At 31.2% G+C, this 23,862-nt stretch overlaps 1 protein-coding gene across 7 annotated transcripts in view; it reads left to right on the top strand.

Annotated features, from left to right (window-relative positions):
• cfap43 (cilia and flagella associated protein 43) overlaps positions 1–23,862 on the top strand; it is a 59,527-nt gene that overhangs the window by 8,951 nt on the left and 26,714 nt on the right. For 4 of the 7 annotated variants that reach the window (XM_062059214.1, XM_062059216.1, XM_062059215.1 and 1 more), the window contains exons 5-18: positions 883–987; positions 1,044–1,154; positions 1,223–1,399; positions 3,809–4,015; positions 4,091–4,177; positions 9,723–9,803; positions 9,922–10,050; positions 14,893–15,012; positions 17,378–17,485; positions 17,613–17,699; positions 21,314–21,402; positions 21,489–21,612; positions 21,683–21,795; positions 23,693–23,852. In XM_062059214.1, coding sequence (XP_061915198.1) covers positions 883–987; positions 1,044–1,154; positions 1,223–1,399; positions 3,809–4,015; positions 4,091–4,177; positions 9,723–9,803; positions 9,922–10,050; positions 14,893–15,012; positions 17,378–17,485; positions 17,613–17,699; positions 21,314–21,402; positions 21,489–21,612; positions 21,683–21,795; positions 23,693–23,852 — 1,698 coding nt within the window. Of the gene's footprint in view, positions 1–882; positions 988–1,043; positions 1,155–1,202; positions 1,400–3,808; positions 4,016–4,090; positions 4,178–9,722; positions 9,804–9,921; positions 10,051–14,892; positions 15,013–17,377; positions 17,486–17,612; positions 17,700–21,313; positions 21,403–21,488; positions 21,613–21,682; positions 21,796–23,692; positions 23,853–23,862 lie in introns of all 7 variants that reach the window. The other 3 variants (XM_062059217.1, XM_062059220.1, XM_062059219.1) reach the window with 3 other exon arrangements.

The following is a 23,862-nucleotide window of genomic DNA, read 5'->3' as shown; positions in this document are numbered from 1 at the left end:
TGCTTGCAACCTAAAGCATGAAGACTCTGAAGTTGAGGTGCCACTGTGTATTCTTCCAGGGAGCCCTGAGCCCGGTTCCGTTCCCAAGGGCCAAATCCGACTTTACAGCATTTATTACGCTCCGTAATATCATCAAAAGGTTCAGAGAATCTGGAGAAATCACTGCACGTAAGCCATGATATTACACACCTTGGATCCCTTAGGCGCTACTGCATCAAAAAGCCACATCAGTGTGTAAAGGATATCACCACATGGGTTTCAGGAACACTTCAGAAAACCACTCTCAGTAACTACAGTTGGTCGCTACATCTGTAAGTGCAAGTTAAAACTCTACTGTGCAAAGCCAAAGCCATTTATCAACAACACCCAGAAACCCCGCCGGGTTTGCGGGGCCCGAGCTCATCTAAGATGGACTGATGCAAAGTGGAAAAGTGTTCTGTGGTCTGACGAGTCCACATTTCAAATTGTTTTTGGAAACTGTGGACCAAAGAGGAAAAGAACCGTCCGGATAGTTCTAGGGTGAAAGTGTAAAAGGCAGCATGTGTGATGGTATGGGGGGTGTATTAGTGGCCAAGACATGGGTAACTTACACATCTGTGAAGGCACCATTCACGCTGAAAGGTACATACAGCTTTTGGAGCAACATATGTTGTTATCATGGACGCCCCTGCTTATTTCAGCAAGACAATGCTAAATTAATGATTATTTGCAAAAAAATACCAAAGTTTCTCAGTGTGAACATGAAATATCTTGTCTTTGCAGTCTATTCAATTGAATATAAGTTGAAAAGGATTTGTTGTATTCTCTTTCTATTTAGCATTCACACAACGTGACAACTTCACTAGTTTTGGGTTTGCTATTAAATGTGATTCTCCACTGCAGGTGAGAGAAAAAATCCAGATGGAGATTTTGGAGAGATGTTACCTACGGGATCTGCTAAAGAGGGACTGCTGGGATTCCCTCCAAGTGAAAGACAGAGCTGTGAAGGTACAACAACTCAACTAGTGTCGTGTGGTAAAGACATTGACACTACTGTGTCGCAGGCCTTTCACACGGAGCACGAGGTGACAAACTATGCCCTCAAGGAGCGACCCCAGAAAGAGCTGGACGACCTGAAAAGGGTGGAGAACATAAGGAAGAGGGAGCTGGCTGCAGTAAGAATGTTTAGTTGACCATGTTGATATTTCATATATCCGCATCAGTGGTGCACACCTGTCAACAGGACGTGACCCCGCAACCAAAGGTGGGAGCAGACCAGCAGGCAGAGGAGGTATTTGAGGCCTTAAGCGCGGTAGCAAGTAGCTACTCTGCCGAGCTGGAGCTGTCACATCCTCATCTCTACGACCAGTTCAGCCTGAGAATCACCGAGCAGAAGAGGAACCAGATTGTCCTGCTGCAGGTGGGAATCTCTGTGATGTAACCTTGTCCTTGTTGTGCATGCACTACCAACACACCTTCAACTTACAACTTCACCACTAAATGTTAAAACTGACATAAAATCCTGGCTCGCATCAAACAGGTTTATATGTGGTTATAGTATATATATATATATATATATATATATATATATATATATATATATATATATATATATATATATATATATATATATATATACATATTTATATGTGATTATAGTATATATATATATATATATATATATATATATATATATATATATATATATATATATATATATATATATATATATATATATATATATATATATATATATATATATATACATATATATATATATATATATATGTATTTATGTATTTATATGTATGTATAGGTGGTTTATATATATTTATATGTGGTTATAGTGTATATATATTTATATGTGGTTTATATATATTTATATGTGGTTATGGTGTATATATATTTATATGTGGTTATAGTATATATATATGTTTATATGCGGTTTTAATCTATATATGTTTATATGTGGTTATAATCTATATATATTTATATGTGGTTATAGTGTATATATATTTACATGTGGTTATAGTGTATATATATATATTTATATGTGGTTATAGTGTATATATATATTTATATGTGGTTATAGTGTATATATATTGATATGTGGTTATAGTCTATATATATTTATATGTGGTTTATATATATTTATATGTGGTTATAGTGTATATAAATATTTATATGTGGTTATAGTGTATATATATTTATATGTGGTTATAGTGTATATATATATATATATTTATATATATATAAATATATATACACTATAACCACATATACATATATTTAAACCACATATAAATATATATATATATATATATATATATATATATATATATATATATATATATATATATATATATATATATATATATATATATACACTATAACCACATATAAATATATTTAAACCACATATAAATATATATAAACCACATATAAATATATATACACTAAAACCACACACACACACACACACATATATATATATATATATATATATATATATATACTATAACCACATATAAATATATTTAAACCACATATAAATATATATACACTATAACCACACACACACGCACACACACACACACACATATATATATATATATATATATATATATATATATATATATATATATATATATATATATATATATATATATATATATATATATATATATATATATATATATATATATCTATATATATGTATATATGTATATATGTATGTATATATATATATGTATATATATATATATATATATATATATATATATATATATATATATATATATATATATATATATATAAATATATATATATATATATATATATATATATATACATATATATATATATATATGTATATATGTATGTGTGTGTGGTTATAGTGTATATAAATTTATATGTGGTTATAGTGTATATATATTTATATGTGGTTTGTATATATTTATATGTGGTTATAGTGTATATATATTTATATGTGGTTATAGTGTATACATATTTATATGTGGTTTATATATATTTATATGTGGTTTATATATATTTATATGTGGTTATAGTGTATATATATTTATATGTGGTTATAGTGTATATATATTTATATGTGGTTTGTATATATTTATATGTGGTTATAGTGTATATATATTTATATGTGGTTATAGTGTATACATATTTATATGTGGTTTATATATATTTATATGTGGTTTATATATATTTATATGTGGTTATAGTGTATATATATTTATATGTGGTTATAGTGTATACATATTTATATGTGGTTTATATATATTTATATGTGGTTTATATATATTTATATGTGGTTATAGTGTATATATATTTTCTCATTCTGTTTTGCACACTGTTGTAGTCAACATGTACATAGTGTATAGTGTCATGTACATTGTACACAGTGTCATGTACATAGTGTATAGTGTTAAATTAGAGGAATTAGTATTTTAAAAGATTAACGTTTAAAGGTACTATTTATTGCCTGCTAGTTTCGTCAGTTCAGTCAATTTCATGAGGAATAACCGCATTAATATATAAAACACTTAACCATATTAAACTTGCAATAGTCTTCCTTTACCATAGTCAATTTGCCTTAAAGGTCATTCATACTTGTTAACTGCAGGAGGCGCTGCTGAGCATAAAAATAAATAAAAAGCATCACTTTCCTGCTGCTGGTTCCCACACTACTGTATTTTTTTCTCATGAAGGGCTCTAAAGAGACTCATGAGTTTTAAACATGAATCTGTTTAGAAACCTATTCAAAAAGAATCCTGTGTGTAATTCATGCAAAGTCGCACGTGTGAACACGCAGGACGTGATCTACCGCGTCAAGGTGGCCCTCAACACCAAGTTTGACGGCGTGTACAAGCAAAAAGTGCAGGAGATCGCCCGCGTGAAAGAAAGGAACAAGCAAGTGAAAGAGCTTCTGGACGAGCTGGAAGTGGCCGAGGACCTCTGGGAGCCCTCCCTGAACGACCGAGAGGTGCCCGAGAGGGTGTTCATTGTGGACCACTCCGAGGTCACCTGCCCCCGCATCACCTTCATCCACCTCAGGTAGTAGCAGGGTGTCACCTGTCTGAATGTGCCCCTTCAGATACGAGCAGAGAAGTACCTCACCCCCGAGCAGCAGGAGGAGGAGGACCAGAAGAGACTGGAGGAGCAGAAGCGCTTGGCTGCCAAGGTATGCCGCCAAAATAAACGTGACTTTGTTTGGTTTTTTTAAACTCCCGTTTGCGGTTTCTCACAAATTCTTCCTGGCCTGGAAACCGGACCGACCCGCGAGCTGGTGTACATTTGCATGCAAACTGGCCGTAAAGGCTCCAGTAGATTAGGGTGGTAAGAAAAGAACTTTCAGGAATGGCGTGAGAGATGCCTCGCTGAGAGATCACGGCATAGCATAGCAATCAACCGGGGGGTGGGTAACCACAAATCATCATCATAATGAAATCATTTTTAATGTACTTTTCCTAAATATCTAAAAGTATTCATATTGTCTTCATGTCATATTATGCTCCCTCCAGTGCTGTTTGTTTTTAAGTTAGAGTTGGCATCCAATCAGAATTCAGCTAGTTTATGTTGCCGTTAGGGTTGCAAAATTCCGGGAATATTCAAAGTTGGAAACTTTCCATGGGAGTTAATAGCTGGCCACAACGGTGTCCCAAAATGTCCTCTACAATCCGTGACATCACGTGCAAACGTCATCATACCGAGACGTTTTCAGCAGGATATTTCGCGGGAAATTTAAAATTGCACTTTACTAATCTAACCCGGCCGTATTGGCATGTGTTGCAATGTTAAGATTTCATCATTGATGTATAAACTATCAGACTGCGTGGTCGCTAGTAGTGGCTTTCAGTAGGCCTTTAACGGGAACATTGTTATGGTTGGAGGAGGGAGTTGTGACAGCACAGAACCACAAGGGGGCAATATTGATGGCAGGTTGTGCAGGCTTATGAAGGCAGGTCTGATCATCCCTCAATTGAAATCGAGAGTTACAGGTTCGATCCCCGCTTCCGCCATCCTAGTCACTGCCGTTGTGTCCTTGGCCAGCAAGGCCTTCTCTGCTGGCCTAACATAACCAGAAATCATCAATCAATCAATCAATGTTTATTTATATAGCCCTAAATCACAAGTGTCTCAAAGGGCTGTACAAGCCACAACGACATCCTCGGTACAGAGCCCACATACGGGCGAGGAAAACTCACCCCAGTGGGACGTCAATGTGAATGACTATGAGAAACCTTGGAGAGGACCGCATATGTGGGTAACCCCCCCACCCCCTCTAGGGGAGACCGAAAGCAATGGATGTCGAGTGGGTCTGACATAATATTGTGAAAGTCCAACACATCAGCGAAAGTCCAGTCCATAGTGGGGCCAGCAGGAACCATCCCGAGTGGAGACGGGTCAGCAGCGTAGAGATGTCCCCATCTGATGGACAGGCTAGCGGTCCACCCCGGGTTTGGAGCAGAGTAGAAAAGAAAAGAAAAGAAACGGCAGATCAACTGGTCTAAAAAGGGAGTCTATTTAAAGGCTAGAGTAAATCATCATCATAATGAAATCATTTTGAATGTACTTTTCCTAAATATCTAAAAGTATTCATATTGTCTTCATGTCATATTATGCTCCCTCCAGTGCTGTTTGTTTTTAAGTTAGAGTTTGTATCCAATCAGAGTTCGGCTAGTTTATGTTGCCGTTAGGGTTGCAAAATTCCGGGAATATTCAAAGTTGGAAACTTTCCATGGGAATTAACGGGAACATTGTTATGGTTGGAGGAGGGAGTTGTGACAGCACAGAACCACAAGGGGGCAATATTGATGGCAGGTTGTGCAGGCTTATGAAGTTAGGTCTGGGGCCGTATTTATCAGAGAGTGCCATTTTACACTTAAGTCCTGAGAATTTGCGAAATTGAGTCCTACTCTCAAATTTAAGAATAAAAGCTATTTATCAACTTTCTTAAGTTTAAGAATCACTCCTACTCTCCACAATATTTAAGAGACCTTCAGAGGTGTCTTAAGTGGTTAGGAGATGCCAGCGGGGGATGGCACTGAGGCGAGAGAGACGTGCGCGAACGTTCAGGGAGCGGAAGGATGTCCTGGCTTTGTTTGATGACGAGCAGCTGATCATACGGTATCGTTTAGACAGAGCGGGTATTATTTTTGTCACAGATTTAATACTTTTCGATTCCTTGTTGATTTCTGCATGTGGCTGCAGTGGGCTAGTATATATAGAGCAGGGGTCACCAACGCGGTGCCCGCGGGCACCAGGTAGCCCGTAAGGACCAGATGAGTAGCCCGCTGGCCTGTTCTAAAAATAGCTCAAATAGCAGCACTTACCAGTGAGCTGCCTCTATTTTTTAAATTGTATTTATTTACTAACAAGCTGGTCTCGCTTTGCCCGACATTTTTAATTCTAAGAGAGACAAAACTCAAATAGAATTTGAAAATCCAAGAAAATATTTTAAAGACTTGGTCTTCACTTGTTTAAATAAATTCATTAATTGTTTTACTTTGCTTCTTATAACTTTCAGAAAGACAATTTTAGAGAAAAAATACAACCTTAAAAATGATTTTAGGATTTTTAAACACATATACCTTTTTACCTTTTAATTTCCTTCCTCTTCTTTCCTGACAATTTAAATCAATGTTCAAGTAAATTTATTTTTTTTATTGTAAAGAATAATAAATAAATTTTTCATTTTAGCTTCTGTTTTTTCGACAAAGAATATTTGTGAAATATTTCTTCAAACTTATTATGATTAAAATTCAAAAACATTATTCTGGCAAATCCAGAAAATCTGTAGAATCAAATTTCAATCTTATTTCAAAGTCTTTTGAATTTCTTTTAAAATTTTTGTTCTGGAAAATCTAGAAGAAATAATGATTTGTCTTTGTTAGAAATATAGCTTGGTCCAATTTGTTATATATTCTAACAAAGTGTAGATTGGATTTTAACCTATTTAAAACATGTCATCAAAATTCTAAAATTAATCTTAATCAGGAAAAATTACTAATGATGTTCCATAAATTATTTTTTTAATTTTTTCAAAAAGATTCGAATTAGCTAGTTTTTCTCTTCTTTTTTTCGGTTGAATTTTGAATTTTAAAGAGTCGAAATTGAAGATAAACTATGTTTCAAAATGTAATTGTCATTTTTTTCGTGTTTTCTCCTCTTTTAAACCGTTCAATTAAGTGTAAATATCATTAATTATTAATAATAACAGAGTTAAAGGTAAATTGAGCAAATTGGCTATTTCTGGCAATTTATTTAAGTGTGTATCAAACTGGTAGCCCTTCGCATTAATCAGTACCCAAGAAGTAGCTCTTGGTTTCAAAAAGGTTGGTGACCCCTGATATAGAGCCACCCACACCAGTTTCAAATTAGTTGCCTAATTAATGAATTGGAAAGAAAAGGTTATGAGAGTAGCGTATGTATGTGTGTGGCCCTAGCAGACTTCTTAGGAGTCATTCTAAGAAGCTTGATAAATACGGCCCCTGATCATCTCTCAATTGAAATTGAGAGTTCCAGGTTCGATCCCCGCTTCCACCATCCTAGTCACCGCCGTTGTGTCCTTGGGCAAGACACTTTACCCACCTGCTCCCAGTGCCACCCATACTGGTTTAAATGTAACTCAGATACTGGGTTTCACTATGTAAAAGCGCTTTGAGTCACTAGAGAAAAGTGCTATATCAATTCAATGACATTTCGTTCTTATCTGTACTGTAAGGTTAAGTTTGTCTAAGTCTAACTTAAGCCCTGCACAAAACCAGCAAAGGACTTTTATTTTACATTTACAAATTATTTAACGACTGTGTTTATCAAAACATTAATCACAAATTATTTATTTTAACTGCAAAACATTTTTTATGTATTTTTATGTTGTATATTTTTTTCCATTAAAATTGCTACTCGTATTTTATGACCACATTTCATAGTGAAGTAATGTGTTTTATTTATATTTATTCAATATTTGTTGCGTACATTTGACAAAATATACCATTTATTTTTTGTTTTTATTATGCATTATTTTGTATTGCGTATTTATTTTATACATTTTTTTTTCCATTGGTATATTTAATTTTTTCATTTTGTATAGCACACAAACACCAAAAACAACACGTATAACCAAAACTGTGAAGAAATGAAGAGGAAAAATAAAAGCCAACAGAAAAGCAATATTTCATCATTTCGAGCTTGTCATTATTTTCTTATTTTGCTGTTTTTTAAAAACCGAGTTTAAACTGAATGCAATGCCTAACTTCTTTTAACACTTGCAAGACAGTAAATAATATCAACATGTTGCCTGAAATATTTTATTTTGCTTTTTTTCCATCCCCAAACACAATTAGGAAACTTCTTGACATACTTTTGATCCGAACAGGCGGATAAATGTTTTTTGTTGTCGTATTCTAGAGTGACAACATACGAGGGAGGGCACTTGACGACAAATTGTTTAACGACTGTGTTTATCAAAACATTATCACACATTAAATATTTTAACTGTAAAACATTTTCAGTGTTTTTTATGTATTTTTATGTTGTATATTTTTTTCCATTAAAATTGCTACTTGTATTTTATGACTACATTTCATAGTGAAGTAATGTGTTTTATTTATATTTATTTAATATTTGTTGCGTACATTTGACAAAATATACCATTTATTTTTTGTTTTAGTATGCATTATTTTGTATTGCGTATTTATTTCACACATTTTTTTTCCATTGGTATATTTAATTTTTTCATTTTGTATAGCACACAAACACCAAAAACAACACGTATAACCAAAACTGTGAAGAAATGAAGAGGAAAAATAAAAGCCAACAGAAAAGCAATATTTCATCATTTCGAGCTTGTCATTATTTTCTTATTTTGCTGTTTTTTAAAAACCGAGTTTCAAACTGAATGCAATGCCTAACTTCTTTTAACACTTGCAAGACAGTAAATAATATCAACATGTTGCCTGAAATATTTTATTTCGCTTTTTTTCCACCCCAAACACAATTAGGAAACTTCTTGACATACTTTTGATCCGAACAGGCGGATAAATGTTTTTTGTTGTCGTATTTTAGAGTGACAACGTACGAGGGAGGGCACTTGACGACAAATTGTTTAACGACTGTGTTTATCAAAACATTAATCACACATTAAATATTTTAACTGTAAAACATTTTCAGTGTTTTTTATGTATTTTTATGTTGTATATTTTTTTCCATTAAAATTGCTACTCGTATTTTATGACCACATTTCATAGTGAAGTAATGTGTTTTATTTATATTTATTCAATATTTGTTGCGTACATTTGACAAAATATACCATTTATTTTTTGTTTTTATTATGCATTATTTTGTATTGCGTATTTATTTTATAAATTTTTTTTCCATTGGTATATTTAATTTTTTCATTTTGTATAGCACACAAACACCAAAAACAACACGTATAACTAAAACTGTGAAGAAATGAAGAGGAAAAATAAAAGCCAACAGAAAAGCAATATTTCATCATTTCGAGCTTGTCATTATTTTCTTATTTTGCTGTTTTTTAAAAACCGAGTTTCAAACTGAATGCAATGCCTAACTTCTTTTAACACTTGCAAGACAGTAAATAATATCAACATGTTGCCTGAAATATTTTATTTCGCTTTTTTTCCACCCCAAACACAATTAGGAAACTTCTTGACATACTTTTGATCCGAACCTGCGGATAAATGTTTTTTGTTGTCGTATTTTAGAGTGACAACGTACGAGGGAGGGCACTTGACGACATGATGGAAGGCGTGCTGGAAGTGAAAAAAGACAGCATTTTGAAATCGGTAGGTCAAGCTTGTTTTTTTTTTCTGAGTTTTTCTTCCCCCTCTTAATTCTCAGTGGAGTAAAAACAAAGGACCGCAAAAGAAAGCACAGGAAATGAGTAGTAAATGTACTCCGCAGGAAGTACCGCAGCCCGAGTTTGTTCTGGCCAAACCCGACAACCAGTGGACGGAGGAGGAGAAAAAGCTCTTCAAAGAGTACGACAAGAAAGTCAAGGAGCTCGATACAGAAAAGGACAAATACAGAAAGGTATTTTACCAAAGTGAAGAAATGTTACCTTTTTACCTCGATCTTTCACTGCAATAAGGCACTTTTGGTAGCCATCCACAAGCTTCTGCTTGACCACTTGACCACTAAATTGGTGCGGTTCAGCTAAATGTGTTGCTTTTCTGACATGGACTTGTTTCTTCAGCATTGTCCACACGTTTAAGTCAGGACTTTGGGAAGGCCATTCTAAAACCTTCATTCTAGCCTGATTTAGCCGTTCCTTTACCACTTTTGACGTGTGTTTGGGGTCATTGTCCTGTTGGCCCAAGACCCAACCTCCGGGCTGATGATTTTAGCTTGTCCTGAAGAATTTGGAGGTAATCCTCCTTTTTCATTGTCCCATTTAAAGCACCAGTTCCATTGGCAGCAAAACAGGCCCAGAGCATAATACTACCACCACCATGCTTGACGGTAGGTGTCAGGTTCAAACGCTGACGACATCTATCAAACAAGACAAGAAGCAAGGAATTAAACAGAGACAGAATGAAATTTGGCTCAATGAAGAGAAACGCGTACAGTGTCGCCACGCTCTGACGAAAGATTGTACGCCTCCTTATTTGGACTTTCCTTGATTACATGGAAAAAGCTGTTTCTAAGGGAGGGGGGTCGAAAACAGCCATGGCCTTTGATTACAAAACAGTTCAAAGAAAAGGTCGTAAAAGTGTTCAAAGAAGAGGTGCCTGGAGCTTGGGCAGGTCCTGCTCTCTTTCCGCTTTGTAGTTGTCGGGTCAAGACAAAATCTTTCTGTGGATTACAATACATCAAAGAAACAGAACCCTCATGTTGCTTCCCGTCCTACACAGTGGAGTTTTACAAGCCTTTTTGCTTGGTAGGATCAAAGACAGCTTTTGTCCTCTCGCAGGGCGAGCTGAACTCAATGTAACACAAAGTTTTGTGATATAGATACAATTATTCAGACCGTAGGCATGGTGTTCCTGGGATTAAAGGCCTCACATTTTCTCCTCCAAACATATTGCTGGGTATTGTGGCCATTTTTGTTTCATCTGACCACAGAACTTTCCTCCAGAAGGTCTTATCTTTGTCCATGTGATGTCAGGTGAAACAAAAGCCAAAAACAGTTTTTGCTTTTGTTGAGTTATTTCACACTGTTTACTTACGATGGATGCAAATATCGACAGTAACTATACCAAGTATAGTATCGCTATATGGTTGATACTACAGTGATTAGATCCATATTTTTAGGATCAAAAAACTTTTGTTGTTTTTGTTATTATTTACAAACTGTTTTTTGCTTTTGTTTAGTTAATTGCACTATTTACTTAAAATGAATAAACAAATAGACAGTAAAAATACCAAGTATAGTACCAGTATTGGTCAATTATACAGTGATTAGATCAATATTTTTATGATCAAAAAAACGTTTTTTGTTGTTGTTATAGTTTACAAACTCAGGAAATAAAATGCAATAGTAGTTTTGCTTGCTTATTTAATTGCACTATTTACTTAAAACCCATACAAATATCGACAGTAACAATACCAAGTATAGTATCGCTATATGGTTGATACTACAGTGATTAGATCCATATTTTTAGGATAAAAAAAACAAACGTTTGTTGTTTTTGTTTACAAACTCAGAAAATAAATCCGACTAGTGTTTTTTTTGCTTTTGTTTAGTTAATTGCTCTATTTACTTAAAATGAATAAACAAATAGACAGTAAAAATACCAAATATAGTACCAGTATTGGTCAATTATACAGTGATTAGATCAATATTTTTATGATCAAAAAAACGTTTTTTGTTGTTGTTATCGTTTACAAACTCAGGAAATAAAATCCAATAGTAGTTTTGCTTGCTTATTTAATTGCACTATTTACTTACAACCCATACAAATATCAACAGTAACAATACCAAGTATAGTATCGCTATATGGTTGATACTACAGTGATTAGATCCATATTTTTAGGATAAAAAAAAAAGTTTGTTTTTGTTATTGTTTACAAACTCAGAAAATAAAAGCGACTAGTGTTTTTTTTGCTTTTGTTTAGTTAATTGCACTATTTACTTAAAATGAATAAACAAATAGACAGTAAAAATACCAAGTATAGTACCAGTATTGGTCAATTATACAGTGATTAGATCAATATTTTTATAATCAAAAAAACATTTTTTTGTTGTTCTTGTTATCGTTTAAAAACTCAGGAAAAAAAATCCAATAGTAGTTTTGCTTGCTTATTTAATTGCACTATTTACTTAAGCCCATACAAATATCGACAGTAACAATACAGAGAATAGTTTCGGTATATGGTTGATACTACAGTGATTAGATCCATATTTTTAGGATAAAAAAAAAAAAAAGTTTGTTGTTTTTGTTTACAAACTCAGAAAATAAAAGCGACTAGTGTTTTTTTTGCTTTTGTTTAGTTAATTGGACTATTTACTTAAAATGAATAAACAAATAGACAGTAAAAATACCAAGTATAGTACCCGTATTGGTCAATTATACAGTGATTAGATCAATATTTTTATGATAAAAAAAAACATTTTTTTGTTGTTCTTGTTATTGTTTAAAAACTCAGGAAAAAAAATCCAATAGTAGTTTTGCTTGCTTATTTAATTGCACTATTTACTTAAAGCCCATACAAATATCGACAGTAACAATACCGAGAATAGTTTCGGTATATGGTTGATACTACAGTGATTAGATCCATATTTTTAGGATAAAAAAAAAAAAAAGTTTGTTGTTTTTGTTTACAAACTCAGAAAATAAAAGCGACTAGTGTTTTTTTTGCTTTTGTTTAGTTAATTGCACTATTTACTTAAAATGAATAAACAAATAGACAGTAACAATACCAAGTATAGTACCAGTATTGGTCAATTATACAGTGATTAGATCAATATTTTTATGATCAAAAAAACATTTTTTTGTTGTTCTTGTTATCGTTTAAAAACTCAGGAAAAAAAATCCAATAGTAGTTTTGCTTGCTTATTTAATTGCACTATTTACTGACAACCCATACAAATATCGACAGTAACAATACCGAGTATAGTATCGCTATATGGTTGATACTACAGTGATTAGATCCATATTTTTAGGAGAAAAGAAAAAGTTTGTTTTTGTTATTGTTTACAAACTCAGAAAATAAAAGCGACTAGTGTTTTTTTTGCTTTTGTTTAGTTAATTGCACTATTTACTTAAAATGAATAAACAAATAGACAGTAACAATACCAAGTATAGTACCAGTATTGGTCAATTATATAGTGATTAGATCAATATTTTTATGATAAAAAAAAACGTTTTTTGTTGTTGTTATCGTTTACAAACTCAGGAAATAAAAGGCAATAGTAGTTTTGCTTGCTTATTTAATTGCACTATTTACTTACAACCCATAAAAATATCGACAGTAACAATAACGAGAATAGTTTCGGTATATGGTTGATACTACAATGATTAGATCCATATTTTTAGGATCAAAAAAACTTTTGTTGTTTTTGTTATTGTTTACAAACTCAGAAAATAAAAGCGACTAGTGTTTTTTGCTTTTGTTAAATAGACAGTAACAATACCATGTATAGTACCAGTATTGGTCAATTATACAGTGATTAGATCAATATTTTTATGATCAAAAAAACGTTTTTTTTGTTGTTCTTGTTATCGTTTACAAACTCAGGAAATAATAATAATAATAATAATAATATATTTTATTTGTAAAAAGCCCTTTCCATTGAGTAAACAACCTCAAAGTGTTAGAGTGTATTAAAAAAATAAAAAGATAATTAAAACAAATAAAAATAAAAACTAGAACAGCCTAATAGCTAGAACTAGTATGCATATATCTAAAAAAAGGCTTTTTTTTTTTTTTTAAAGAAGGGTTTTTAAGCCTTTTTTTTAAAAGCATCTACAGTCTGTGGTACCCTCAGGTGGTCAGGGAGAGCGTTCCACAGACTGGGAGCGGCTATTCTGTAATAGTGATGAAAATAAAATTCAATATTAGTTTTGCTTGCTTATTTAATTGCAGTATTTACTTAAAACCCATACAAATATCGAGCGTAACAACACCGAGTATAGTATTAATATTGGTCGATACAACAGTAGGCATGGTGTTCCTGGGATTAAAGGCCTCACTTTTTCTCCTCCAAACATATCGCTTAGACTTAGCCTTCCTTTTTATTGTCATTCAAATTTGAACTTTACAGCACAGATAAGAACGAAATGTCGTTGCATTAGCTCATGGTAGTGCAGGATAAAAGAACAATAAGGTGTATGTATAAATAAATAGATTACTGTACAGATAAATATATTGCACTTTTGCATATGCATCCACATTTATGGATGTATGTTATATTGTCTTTATATTCCAGCCAGTTCATCCGTTTTTGAGGGGATTATTATGATGCGTTCAAGAGTCTTACGGCCTGAGGGAAGAAGCTGTTCTGCTACGGAGGCTGCGGAACCTCTTTCTAGAGTCCAGCAGTGAAAACAGTCCTTGGTGGGGATAGGGAGGAGGTATTGTGGCCAATACCACTGTTTTTAGCGGTAAAATTCAAGCAACAGAGCTGCCTTTTTTTTTTTTTTTTTTTACTGTAAAATCTTGTTTTTTTATTTGTCTTTTAATATGGTAAAAAGCTTTAATTTGACCGTAAAATCTATTGTCAATTTTCCAGTCTAAAGTTTGATTGATCATTTGTTTTGAAATCATAAGTCAAGCAGATATTTTAGCACAGTATTTCTCTTTATGTTTTTTTTAGAATACATAATAATGTAATATTTGGATTTTGATCACATTGCAGGGAAACAATGGATGTGTTTAGTAAGAAAAGATTAAGCCGTTTTTGTCTGATTTGGAACTGACCTGCAATTACAGTCGCTGGAAAACGAAATCAAAAGCCTCCAGAAAGCCACCAAAGACGCCACCGAGCGCTTTGATGACGGTTTGAAGAAGCTGTTTGAAAGAAAAATCAAGTCGGACATGGCCATATGTCAGGTGAACTACACACACACAAACAAACACACACACACACACACACACACACACACACACACACACACACACACACACACACACACACACACACACACACACACACACACACACACACACACACACACACACACACACACACACACACACACACACACACACACACACCGTAAAGCAGCACTAAGTCACTTTTCAACCTTAGTAAAATATTGTCATAACGTTTGGGATGATGGACTTACTACTAGTTGAATGACACCTCTGTCTTGGCCTGTAGGGGATCTTTACAATAGAATAGAATAGAATAGAATAGAATAGAATAGAATAGAATATAAAGTACTTTATTGATCCCTGGGGGAAATTCAGCACCACAGTTTGCTCACAATAGACAATAAACACTTAGGTATTTTTTTTACATGTGAATAACATAAATACAGTCTATTATACAGCATTATTCACATGTGAATAACATAAATGCAGTCTATTATACAGCATTATTCACATGTGAATAACATAAATACAGTCTATTATACAGCATTATTCACATGTGAATAATATAAATGCAGTCTATTATACAGCATTATTCACATGTGAATAATATAAATACAGTCTATTATACAGCATTATTCACATGTGAATAATATAAATATAGTATATTATACAGCATTATTCACATGTGAATAATATAAATGCAGTCTATTATACAGCATTATTCACATGTGAATAATATAAATACAGTCTATTATACAGCATTATTCACATGTGAATAATATAAATACAGTCTATTATACAGCATTATTCACATGTGAATAATATAAATACAGTCTATTATACAGCATTATTCACATGTGAATAGTATAAATACAGTCTATTATACAGCATTATTCACATGTGAATAACATAAATACAGTCTATTATACAGCATTATTCACATGTGAATAACATAAATACAGTCTATTATACAGCATTATTCACTTGTGAATAATATAAATACAGTCTATTATACAGCATTATTCACATGTGAATAATATAAATACAGTCTATTATACAGCATTATTCTCATGTGAATAATATAAATACAGTCTATTATACAGCATTATTCAGATGTGAATAGTATAAATACAGTCTATTATACAGCATTATTCACATGTGAATAACATAAATACAGTCTATTATACAGAATTATTCACATGTGAATAACATAAATACAGTCTATTATACAGCATTATTCACATGTGAATAATATAAATATAGTCTATTATACAGCATTATTCACATGTGAATACTATAAATACAGTCTATTATACAGCATTATTCACATGTGAATACTATAAATACAGTCTATTATACAGCATTATTCACATGTGAATAATATAAATACAGTCTATTATACTGCATTATTCACATGTGAATAATATAAATACAGTATATTATACTGCATTATTCACATGTAAATAATATAAATACTGTCTATTATACAGCATTATTCACATTTGAATAATATAAATACAGTCTATTATACAGCATTATTCACATGTGAATAATATAAATACAGTCTATTATACAGCATTATTCACATGTGAATAACATAAATACAGTCTATTATACAGCATTATTCACATGTGAATAATATAAATACAGTCTATTATACAGCATTATTCACATGTGAATAATATAAATATAGTCTATTATACAGCATTATTCACATGTGAATACTATAAATACAGTCTATTATACAGCATTATTCACATGTGAATACTATAAATACAGTCTATTATACAGCATTATTCACATGTGAATAATATAAATACAGTCTATTATACAGCATTATTCACATGTGAATAATATAAATACAGTCTATTATACAGCATTATTCACATGTGAATAATATAAATATAGTCTATTATACAGCATTATTCACATGTGAATACTATAAATACAGTCTATTATACAGCATTATTCACATGTGAATACTATAAATACAGTCTATTATACAGCATTATTCACATGTGAATAATATAAATACAGTCTATTATACTGCATTATTCACATGTGAATAATATAAATACAGTATATTATACAGCATTATTCACATGTGAATAATATAAATACTGTCTATTATACAGCATTATTCACATTTGAATAATATAAATACAGTCTATTATACATCATTATTCACATGTGAATAATATAAATATATTATACATATATTCTACATTAAAAAAAATAGTGTAATAATAGTATTCACTGTTAGGGCCAAACATAACTGTGATGTGGCCCTCAGTGAAAAGCACTTTGACACCTCTGGAGTAAGTGAACCAAGGTTGCCATGATGCTGAAATAAGTCATTTTTTTAATTGTTATTTTACAGGAAGAATTGAAGATTAAAATTCTAAGTTACTCCATACTCATGGAAGAGGTCATGGGCATTGATGAAAAGGAGCATCAGTCAAAACTTGGCCAAATGGAGGCCAACAAGGTGTGTTCATCTGGAGATGGTCAGATTGCATTGGTGCTGTAATAATATTTATAGTTCCTTGGTGTTGTAATAATATTTATAGTTCCTTGCGCATGCAACCTGCCCTCGTAATCTGCTTGTTTTGTAGAAGAAAATGGGCGAAGAATTGCAGAAGTTTCAAAAAGAGGTGGAATTTTTCCACGAGAGCTTTGACAACATTGTCACTGAGGACAAAGTAAGTCTGCTCGTAATATCACTCTTCACAACTCCATCCATCCATTTCCTACCGTTTGTCCCGTTCCTAATATGGACAGAAAACAACTAAAACCAACCAAAAATTATCAAGCAATAGTATGTAATCCATAATTTTAAGCACATTTTCTATTATAAAATGATATGATGAATGTAAAATAAATGTTTCAAGGACAAAAAACAACTGGGTTACTCATTGTTGGGGGATTTATATTTTGTCCTATTTTTGATATGGACAAAAAACAACTAAAACCAACAAAAAATGAACAACAATAGGATATAATCCATAATTTTAAGCACCTTTTCTATTATAAAATGATATGATAAATGTAAAATAAATGTTTTAAGGAAGAAAAACAACTGGGTTACTCATTGTTAAGGATTTGTATTTTGTCAAATTTTTGATATGGACAAAAAACAACTAAAACTAACAAAAAATTAACAAGCAATAGTATATAATCCGTAATTTTAAGAACATTTTCTATTGTAAAATGATATGATAAATGTAAAATAAATGTTTTAAGGAAGAAAAACAACTGGGTTACTCATGGTTGGGGATTTATATTTTGTCCAATTTTTGATATGGACAAAAAACAACTAAAACCAACAAAAAATTAACAAGCAATAGTATGTAATCCATAATTTTAAGCACATTTTCTATTATAAAATGATATGATAAATGTTTTAAGGAAGAAAAACAACTGGGTTACTCATGGTTTGGGATTTATAATTTGTAAAATTTTTGATATGGACAAAAAACAACTAAAACCAACCAAAAATTAACAAGCAATAGTATTTTATCCATAATTTTAAGCACATTTTCTATTATAAAATGATATGATAAATGATTTAAGGAAGAAAAATAACTTTGTTACTCATTTTTGGGGATTTATATTTTGTCCAATTTTTTATATGGACAAAAAACAACTAAAACCAACAAAAAAATAACAAGCAATAGTATTTTATCCAAAATTTTAAGCAAGTTTTCTATTATGAAATGATATGATAAATGTAAAATAAATGTTTTAAGGAAAAAAAACAACTGGGTTACTCATGGTTGGGGATTTATATTTTGTCCAATTTTTGATATGGACAAAAAACAACTAAAACCAACCAAAAATTAACAAGCAATAGTATATAATCCATAATTTTAAGCACATTTTCTATTATAAAATGATATAATAAATGTTTTTAAGGAAGAAAAATAACTGGGTTACTAATTTTTGGGGATTTATATTTTGTCCAATTTTTGATATGGACAAAAAACAACTAAAACTAACAAAAAATTGACAAACAATAGTCTATAATCCATAATTTTAAGCCCATTTTCTATTATAAAATGATATGATGAATGTAAAATAAAAGATTTAAGGAAGAAAAACAACTGGGTTACTCATTTTTGGGGATTTATATTTTGTCCAATTTTTCATATGGACCAAAAACAACTAAAACCAACAAAAAAATAACAAGCAATAGTATTTTATCCAAAATTTTAAGCACATTTTCTATTATAAAATGATATGATAAATGTAAAATAAATGTTTTAAGGAAGAAAAACAACTGGGTTAGTCATTGTTGGGGATTTATATTTTGTCCGATTTTTCATATGGACAAAAAACAACTAAAACCAACCAAAAATTAACAAGCAATAGTATATAATCCATAATTTTAAGCACATTTTCTATTATAAAATGATATGATAAATGTTTTAAGGAAGACAAATAACTGGGTTACTCATTGTTGGGGGATTTATATTTTGTCAAATTTTTGATATGGACAAAAAACAACTAAAACCAACCAAAAATTAACAAACAATAGTATATAATCCATAATTTTAAGCACATTTTCTATTATAAAATTATATGATCAATGTTTTAAGGAAGAAAAATAACTGGGTTACTCATGGTTGGGGATTTATATTTTGTAAAATTTTTGATATGGACAAAAAACAACTAAAACCAACCAAAAATTAACAAGCAATAGTATATAATCCATAATTTTAAGCACATTTTCTATTATAAAATGATATGATAAATGTTTTAAGGAAGAAAAATAACTTGGTTACTCATTTTTGGGGATTTATATTTTGTCCAATTTTTCATATGGACCAAAAACAACTAAAACCAACAAAAAAATAACAAGCAATAGTATTTTATCCAAAATTTTAAGCACATTTTCTATTATAAAATGATATGATAAATGTAAAATAAATGTTTTAAGGAAGAAAAACAACTGGGTTACTCATGGTTGGGGATTTATATTTTGTAAAATTTTTGATATGGACAAAAAACAACTAAAACCAACCAAAAATTAACAAGCAATAGTATATAATCCATAATTTTAAGCACATTTTCTATTATACAATGATATGATAAATGTTTTAAGGAAGAAAAATAACTTGGTTACTCATTTTTGGGGATTTATATTTTGTCCAATTTTTCATATGGACCAAAAACAACTAAAACCAACAAAAAAATAACAAGCAATAGTATTTTATCCAAAATTTTAAGCACATTTTCTATTATAAAATGATATGATAAATGTAAAATAAATGTTTTAAGGAAGAAAAACAACTGGGTTACTCATTGTTGGGGATTTATATTTTGTCCTATTTTTGATATGGACAAAAAACAACTAAAAACAACAAAAAATGAACAAGCAATAGTACATAATCCATAATTTTAAGCACATTTTCTATTATAAAATGATATGATGAATGTAAAATAAATGTTTTAAGGACAAAAAACTACTGGGTTACTCATGGTTGGGGATTTATATTTTGTCCTATTTTTGATATGGACAAAAAACAACTAAAAACAACAAAAAATGAACAACAATAGTATATAATCCATAATTTTAAGCACATTTTCTATTATAAAATGATATGATGAATGTAAAATAAATGTTTTAAGGACAAAAAACTACTGGGTTACTCATTGTTGGGGATTTATATTTTGTCCAATTTTTCATATGGACAAAAAACAACTAAAACCAACCAAAAATTAACAAGCAATTGTATATAATCCATAATTTTAAGCACATTTTCTATTATAAAATTATATAATACATTTTTTTAAGGAAGAAAAATAACTGGGTTATTAATTTTTGGGGATTTATATTTTGTCCAATTTTTGATATGGACAAAAAACAACTAAAACTAACAAAAAAATAACAAACAATAGTCTATAATCCATAATTTTAAGCACATTTTCTATTATAAAATAATATGATAAATGTAAAATAAATGTTTTAAGGAAGAAAAACAACTGGGTTACTCATTGTTGGGGATTTATATTTTGTCCATTTTTTGATAAGGACAAAAAACAACTAAAACCAACCAAAAATTAACAAGCAATAGTATATAATCCATAATTTTAGGCACATTTTCTATTATAAAATGATATGATAAATGTTTTAAGGAAGAAAAACAACTGGGTTACTCATTGTTGGGGATTTATATTTTGTCCAATTTTTGATAAGGACAAAAAGCAACTAAAACCAACAATATAAAAAATAACAAGCAATAGTATTTTATCCAAAATTTTAAGCACATGTTCTATTGTAAACTCTTGAGGTGATAATTGAATGTCTCTCCAGGCTCTGGACAAAGAATTCCGGAAGGAGTTCTCAGGTCTTCACAAGGCCATGGTGGATCAGCTCTATAAGCTGTTCAAAAGAAGACCCAGGTTGTTCCTCCAGCTTGATTCATACCTGGCTTCCTGGAAGCATTATGTGGACTAAAAGTACATTTGTTCTCCTTTCTACTGCACAGAGGTCCAAAGAAGAACGCCATGGAGGAGTTGGATGCACCTAAGAATATGCCGGAAGGCGCGAACGCAACAGTTTGGGAGAAGTTTTGTCACGTCCGCAAAACCAAAATAGACAGCGAGCATAATGTAACCACTGCTTATTTATTTCTCTTCTGCACTTAAGCACTTTTCAAATACATATCTTTTCTTATTTCAGATTAAAGTGAAAGCGTCCCTACTGGCGGAGATGCAGGCCACCCTGCATCAGAAGCAAGAGGAGAACCAGGCCGCCCAGCAGGACATTGAACATTTCAAGGAGCAGTTGGAAAAGTGTGTGACACGTCAGACCACAGAACACTTTTCCACTTTCAGTCATTTCCTTAGTAATTAAATTACTGTGTGTTAAAGTAACAAGTAAATATAATTAAAACACACTCTGCTCTCATGAAACGTCGCTCAACTGCACATGCCAGATATTTGATTTTTTTTTTAAGTAAGGCATTATTTTAGGAATTATTTACATTTATTAAACCGTAATTTTGTTAGTAATTAAATTACTGTTTGTTAAAGTGACAAGTAAATATAATTAACGCACACTCTGCTCTCATGAAACGTCGCTCAACTGCACATGCCAGATATTTGAAGTTTTTTTTAAGTAAGGCATTATTTTAGTAATTAATGACATTTATTAAAGAGTAATATCTGTTAGTAATTAAATTAAGTTTGTTAAAGTAACAAGTAAATATAATTAACGCACACTCTGCTCTCATGAAACGTCGCTCAACTGCACATGCCAGATATTTGAAGGTTTTTTTTAAGTAAGGCATTATTTTAGTAATTAATTACATTTATTAAAGAGTAATATCTGTTAGTAATTAAATTAAATTTGTTAAAGTAACAAGTAAATATAGTTAACGCACACTCTGCTCTCATGAAACGTCGCTCAACTGCACATGCCAGATATTTGAAGTTTTTTTTAAGTAAGGCATTATTTTAGTAATTAATTACATTTATTAAAGAGTAATATCTGTTAGTAATTAAATTAAGTTTGTTAAAGTAACAAGTAAATATAATTAATGCACACTCTGCTCTCATGAAATGTCGCTCAACTGCACATGCCAGATATTTGAAGTTTTTTTTAAGTAAGGCATTATTTTAGTAATTAATTACATTTATTAAAGAGTAATTTCGTTGGTAATTAAATTACTTTTTGTTAAAGTAACAAGTAAATATAATTAATGCACACTCTGCTCTCATGAAACGTCGCTCAACTGCACATGCCAGATATTTGAAGTTTTTTTTTAAGTAAGGCATTATTTTAGTAATTAATTACATTCATTAAAGAGTAATATCTGTTAGTAATTAAATTAAGTTAGTTAAAGTAACAAGTAAATAGAATTAACACACACTCTGCTCTCATAAAACGTCGCTCAACTGCACATGCCAGATATTTGAAGTTTTTTTTTAAGTAAGGCATTATTTTAGTAATTAATTACATTTATTAAAGAGTAATTTCGTTAGTAATTAAATTACTGTTTGTTAAAGTAACAAGTAAATATAATTAACGCACACTCTGCTCTCATGAAACGTCGCTCAACTGCACATGCCAGATATTTGAAGTTTTTTTTAAGTAAGGCATTATTTTAGTAATTAATTACATTTATTAAAGAGTAATTTCGTTGGTAATTAAATTACTTTTTGTTAAAGTGACAAGTAAATATAATTAACGCACACTCTGCTCTCATGAAACGTCGCTCAACTGCATATGCCAGATATTTGAAGGTTTTTTAAGTAAGGCATTATTTTAGTAATTAATGACATTTATAAAAGAGTAATTTCGTTAGTAATTAAATTACCGTTTGTTAAAGTAACAAGTAAATATAATTAATTACATTTTTTAAGTAATTTTTCACAATCACAAAACAAAAGATTACAATGCAGTACAACATGATCAAATAATAAAATGTTGTAATACAAAAAATAGCAACAACAAAGAACCAAAAAAAAACCATAAAAATCTTCATACCAAATATAAAAAGAGCAATATAAAAATATATATATATATTTGCAAAAATAAAACAAAGAAGCAATGGCCTAGAATATAGACATTAGTGTACCAAAGACAAACAATAAGTGACAAAAAAGAGACTGCTGAGGACCAACACCTTAATTGGTGTATCACATGTTGTGAATATTCTTCTCTTGTTCCCGTGTTGTGACCTTCAAGTATGTGTAAGGAGAAGCAGCACTTCCTGACGGACATCATGGTCCAGTTCCTACTGAAGCAAGGCCAGGTGGAGGTCATCAACGCCGATTTCATTCCCGACTACAGCGACTCCGTTCTTCTCCACAGGACGGTTGTAGAAAACCTCAACCAGACCATAATGGTATGTTGGC

The sequence above is a fragment of the Entelurus aequoreus genome, linkage group LG09, assembly GCF_033978785.1.
Source record: "Entelurus aequoreus isolate RoL-2023_Sb linkage group LG09, RoL_Eaeq_v1.1, whole genome shotgun sequence".
Classification (NCBI taxonomy): domain Eukaryota; kingdom Metazoa; phylum Chordata; class Actinopteri; order Syngnathiformes; family Syngnathidae; genus Entelurus; species Entelurus aequoreus.
This window is presented reverse-complemented; position numbering and strand designations above follow the sequence as displayed.